The sequence below is a fragment of the Mobula birostris genome, chromosome 10 (assembly GCF_030028105.1).
Source record: "Mobula birostris isolate sMobBir1 chromosome 10, sMobBir1.hap1, whole genome shotgun sequence".
Taxonomy (NCBI): Eukaryota; Metazoa; Chordata; class Chondrichthyes; order Myliobatiformes; family Myliobatidae; genus Mobula; species Mobula birostris.
The window spans coordinates 119776362-119782361 of record NC_092379.1 but is presented as its reverse complement, the minus strand read 5'-3'; the positions used below and the strand labels follow the sequence as shown (position 1 = coordinate 119782361).

The window sequence follows — 6000 nt, the reverse complement described above, 5'->3', positions numbered from 1 at the left end:
GTTTAGCTGTAAACATGTGTACAGTTGGATGACAATAAGCTTGCATTTGAGGATGAACCAGAATTAAATCAGGTACTGGAAGAAGAGAGGAAGACATTGTGAGTTTAGGGGGAAATAACATGAAGACTGTACAAATTAGAATGGATAAAATTAGCATCAAATTAGTTGCAGAAATGAGAGGAGGAAAGACTTTTCCTTAGTCCACAGAAAAAGTATGCAATGTACCTTTATATCTCCAATAACTTTTAAAACCTGAAGAAAACAGACACCAGTCTATGATAATTAAGTTTTGGTATAAGAGAGGTTTACTGGCTGTAAATCACACACCAATTAAAAAGTGTATTTAGACTTGAAATGACAACTTTTGTTGGCAAGTTTACTTTGTATCAATTGTGCAAATACAGGAGCTTCATGCCACTCAATGCATTTAAATGGGGGGGGGGGTCAGGTGTGAGATGCCATTTTTGCAAAGCTAACTGCAGAAAGACTTGTCTTCAAAATCATGTTTTCATTTTCCATCTGGACTTGAAATAGCTGTGGTACTTGTGCATAAATAACAGCAATTGCTATGAGGTTCAATATTATTTGGACCATTCTGTGAATTTACAGAACACAGGGTTTTTCTTCAGAAAACTCCCTTTACAGGTTTATGTTCCAGATGCTTGATAGTTTTAAAAATAATTCTGTATGGACACAATCCAAATCCGCTTGTGGTAAAGTACTATCTATACATTGTCCTGTATATTATAATCGAGTTGTTACATAATCCTCCTGGTGGCTATTCCATCTGGTCATTAGCAAATCACAGGCTTCCCCCCAAGAGTCATAGACATCACTTGACGAGTCAATGAGTTTGTTGTTGGAGGCACTAATATTGGAAGAACAATGAAATGAGTCTGTATGGTTAGTTGAACAATGGCTATCAATTCTGTTTCTTCTATTGACCTCATTAAGACCGACAGCATTAAGACTACTCTCACTCTTTGCTTTATTGTTAGGGCTGGCAATTTGGGAATACTTGAAGTCCTGCCACATATTGTGTGCCTGAAGCAGTCCATCAGAAATACTGGAGACAGGCTCTGGAGTTGATTCTGAGAGTTGACCATTCATCTTGCTAAACAGAAGACCAAGCCTTTTAAAAGAATCCTTCTTGGAGTTTGGGTACCTCTGCAATCGATTGCCATTTTGGATTGATGGGGATTGCTTGCCCAATCTGTTATTTTTTGACTTCTCTTCGAGATCAATTCCAGAAACTGATTTTATTAGAGCAGAGACACTGAAAGAGTTCATTTTCAACTTCTTCTTGTCATTGCTTTCACCGGCCAAACTGAATGACACTATTTTATTTATCTTTTCTTCTGCACTATCATCATCCAATTCTCCTATCTGCATCCCATCACTGCTGGTCGAGTACGTTCTTCGAGAAGATTTTCTGTTTCCCAGCAGGTCGAGAACCTCATAGCGAAAACTGGAGATGTCCTGTTTTAGTTCCTACAGTGATGATAAAAAGAACTAAACTCAGTGGCCACTATATTAGGGTGCACCTGTACACCTAATCATTAATGCAAATATCTAATCAGCAAATCATGTGATAGAAACTCAATGCATAAAAGCATAAAGACATGGTCAAAAATTCAGCTGTTGTTCAGACATCAGAATGGGGAAGAAATGTGATGATCTAAATGACTTTGATTGTGTGCCAGATGGGGTTTTTTGAGTATCTCAGAAGCTGCTGATCTCCTAAGATTCTCACACACAACAGTCTCTAGAGTTTACAGAGATCAGTGCAAAAAATAAAACAAATAATCCAGTGGGCAGCAGTTCTGCGAGTAGAAATGCCTTGTTAATGACTGAGATCAGAAGGGAATGGTCAAACTAGTTCAAGCTGACAGGAAGGCAATAGTAACTCAAATAACCATGCATTACAACAGTGCTGTGCAAAAGAGCATCTCTGAATGCACAACATATTGAACATGAAGTGGATGGGTTACAGCAGCAGAAGACCATGAACATACACTCAGATATGGGAGGTACTTAAGGTGCCTCCTGAGTATATATTTTATCTGTATTGAACAGATTAAATTCATGTTTAAACTATCCTACCATGAAAGACCCATTCACCTGACATTGATTGGGAGACTGCTTTGTTGAGCACCTTCGCTCTGTCTGCCACAAATGCAAGATCTCTCAGTGGCTACCCATTTCAATTCAACTTCCCAATCCCATTCTGATATGTCTTTCCATGGCCTCCTCTACTGCTATGATGAAGTCAAATTCAGGTTGGAGGAGCAACATAATATATTCCATCTGGATAGCATGAACATCAATTTCTCTGACATGGTAATTTCTCCCCCTCCCTCCTCCTCTCTATTTACATTCCCAATTCTAATTACCCTCTTACCCCTTTTCTTAGCCTCATCTGTCCATAACTTCTCTCTGGTTTCCTGCTTCCTTACCTTTCTTCTATGGTCCACTGCCTTCTCCTATTAGCTTCCTTCTTCAGACCTTCACCTCTTCCACCTATTACCTCCCAACTTTTTACTTCATCCCCTCTCCCCCAGCCTTCCACCTATCTTCCCCCTCACTTGGTTTCAACTATCACTTGCCAAATTGTACTCCTTCCTCTTCCCCTAACTTAAGGAAGTAGCCCAAGAAATAGTGGCTGCATTAGTGATGATTTTTCAAAACTCTTTAGATTCTGGACTAGTTCCTGAGGATTGGAGGGTGGCTAATGTAACCCCACTTTTTAAAAAAGGAGGGAGAGAGAAACCGGGGAATTATAGACCGGTTAGCCTAACATCGGTGGTGGGGAAACTGCTGGAGTCAGTTATCAAAGATGTGATAACAGCACATTTGGAAAGCGGTGAAATCATCGGACAAAGTCAGCATGGATTTGTGAAAGGAAAATCATGTCTGACGAATCTCATAGAATTTTTTGAGGATGTAACTAGTAGAGTGGATAGGGGAGAACCAGTGGATGTGGTATATTTGGATTTTCAAAAGGCTTTTGACAAGGTCCCACACAGGAGATTAGTGCGCAAACTTAAAGCACACGGTATTGAGGGTAAGGTATTGATGTGGATAGAGAATTGGTTAGCAGACAGGAAGCAAAGAGTGGGAATAAACAGGACCTTTTCAGAATGGCAGGCAGTGACTAGTGGGGTACCACAAGGCTCAGTGCTGGGACCCCAGTTGTTTACAATATATATTAATGACTTGGATGAGGGAATTAAATGCAGCATCTCCAAGTTTGCGGATGACACAAAGCTGGGTGGCAGTGTTAGCTGTGAGGAGGATGCTAAGAGGATGCAGAGTGACTTGGATAGGTTGGGTGAGTGGGCAAATTCATGGCAGATGCAATTTAATGTGGATAAATGTGAAGTTATCCACTTTGGTGGCAAAAATAGGAGAACAGATTATCTGAATGGTGGCCGATTAGGAAAAGGGGAGGTGCAACGAGACCTGGGTGTCATTATACACCAGTCATTGAAAGTGGGCATGCAGGTACAGCAGGCGGTGAAAAAGGCGAATGGTATGCTGGCACTTATAGCGAGAGGATTCGAGTACAGGAGCAGGAAGGTATTACTGCAGTTGTACAAGGCCTTGGTGAGACCACACCTGGAGTATTGTGTGCAGTTTTGGTCCCCTAATCTGAGGAAAGACATCCTTGCCATAGAGGGAGTACAAAGAAGATTCACCAGATTGATTCCTGGGATGGCAGGACTTTCATATGAAGAAAGACTGGATGAACTGGGCTTGTACTCGTTGGAATTTAGAAGATTGAGGGGGGATCTGATTGAAACGTATAAAATCCTAAAGGAATTGGACAGGCCAGATGCAGGAAGATTGTTCCCGATGTTGGGGAAGTCCAGAACGAGGGGTCACAGTTTGAGGATAAAGGGGAAGCCTTTTAGGACCGAGATTAGGAAAAACTTCTTCACAGAGTGGTGAATCTGTGGAATTCTCTGCCACAGGAAACAGTTGAGGCCAGCTCATTGGCTATATTTAAGAGGGAGTTAGATATGGCCCTTGTGGCTACGGGGATCAGGGGGTATGGATGGAAGGCTGGGGCAGGGTTCTGAGTTGGATGATCAGCCATGATCATAATAAATGGCGGTGCAGGCTCGAAGGGCCGAATGGCCTACTCCTGCACCTATTTTCTATGTTTCTAATTCTGGCTTTGACCCCCTTCCTTTCCAGTCCTGATCAAGAGTCTCAGCCCCAAACGTCAACTGCTTATTCCCCTCCATTGATGCTGCCTGACTTGCTGAGCTCATCCAGCATTTTGCATGTGTTCCTCTAATAATCCAACTCCCAGGATTGGTGGCAGCATAGACATTCTAATATATTCCTCGTATTCATTTCCATAGTTACCCTTTGAGGTACAGATACTAGCATTTCTTTCCCCAAGTGTATGCTAATATGACAGGTATGTTACTCCTCTCTTGTCAATAGTATTTCCTAAGCCAGAGGAACTTTGGATAGAGCTGTACTATTAAATGGAGTTCTGCAGAAGTGCCAAGGAAGTATTGTAGGTCCTCATAATTATATGCAACTTTTACGAGAGTTATAGTTAAACTAACTTGAACAAGTCATGGAACAACAAGCTTTCTTAACATTACAGAGGTGCAATATCCCTATTAACAGGAGCAGAATAATTATTTGATAGCATTCCAATCTACATTCATATACTACAAGTTATTTCATACACAGTGAGATCCTGGAGTGAAATAATGATAATAATGCTCAGTGTAATAAATACAAAGAGGAATTAATTAATTACAATTTAGTATGTATAGTACGCCTAGAAAAACAATTTTCTTGGAAAAGGTCTGAAAACATGCAAAGTATCCATGCCAATGTATTTTCCCAAGTGTTTGCTAGATTGACTGGAATGTTACTTCTCCTTTGTTGGTGACATTCTTTGTGCTGGCACAAGGGCTTTTTGATGTCAATATTCAATAATAGTGCCACCTAAGGATGGTAGTTTCTCTCCACTGGGTACTGGTAAAGTTTCTGAGAGTTAAAACTTAATAAAACCAAACTGAAAAGGTCAGGAAACAACAAGCTTTCTTGCCACCTCTGAAACCTGTCATTGAAGTTGATCATTAGGCCTGTATGTAAGGGTTAGCTTCCAGTATTAGTTGGAAAGGTAAAAGAAGAGAATGGTACAGGGTCTCTTCGGAGCTAATGAACTGATCGCCTAAGCGGCATTAAATAAATGGGTCAGCTTACATGACACGTTGTCATGAACCACAGAAGGAGGTTGACTGAATATTGACTTAAACTCCTTTTGATCTGTATGGCTCAGTATAAATCAAAGAGCAGCATCACTTACTGGGATTAACTTTAAGGCATCCGTTAGTCTTGCGAGACCATGGATCTGCGCCTCAAAAGTCTTCACTCTCCAGGGCGCAGGCCTGGGCAAGGTTGTATGGAAGACAGGCAGTTGCCCATGCTGCAAGTCTACCTTCTCCACGACACCGATGTTGTCCAAGGAAGGGGCAAGGGCCGATACAGCTTGGCACCGGTGTCATTGCAGAGCACTGTGTGGTTAGGTGCCTTGCTCAAGGACACAACATACTGCCTCGGGTGGGGCTCGAACTCACGACCTTCAGGTCGCTAGTCGAATGCCTTAACCACTTGGACACATGCCCACACCTGGGAATAACTATAGGGAATGTTACTCGGGAATTAAGATGAGTAATAATGTCTCACTAATATCATTTGTAAAGCAAAATTTTGGACACTGCTTGTTTCAAACAGGGATAGTTCTGAAATTTCGTCACTCTTGCAATGCCACACAATCTGTCCACTTGCATTGCAGATTGCATTTCCACAGCAGTGGCATCGATATTCCTGCTAACAGACCATCCTACAGCCCAGATAACTCTAAGCAAATAGCAAGTAGAAAATTGCAAAAGGCAATACAACAGCTATTTCAGTCCAAGAAGATGTTCTGGGATCTGCAGTTCAACTGGTATCCACACATTCAGAGAA

General features: G+C 41.5%; 1 protein-coding gene across 1 annotated transcript in view; it reads right to left on the bottom strand.

Annotated features, from left to right (window-relative positions):
* Positions 1-299: 299 nt before the first annotated feature.
* LOC140204285 (short transient receptor potential channel 5-like) overlaps positions 300-6000 on the bottom strand; it is a 137410-nt gene continuing 131709 nt past the window's right edge. Inside the window, exon 11 of the mRNA XM_072270874.1 lies at positions 300-1491. Within this exon, the coding sequence (XP_072126975.1) occupies positions 745-1491 (747 nt within the window). The 3' untranslated portion in view covers positions 300-744. The remainder of the gene's footprint in view (positions 1492-6000) is intronic.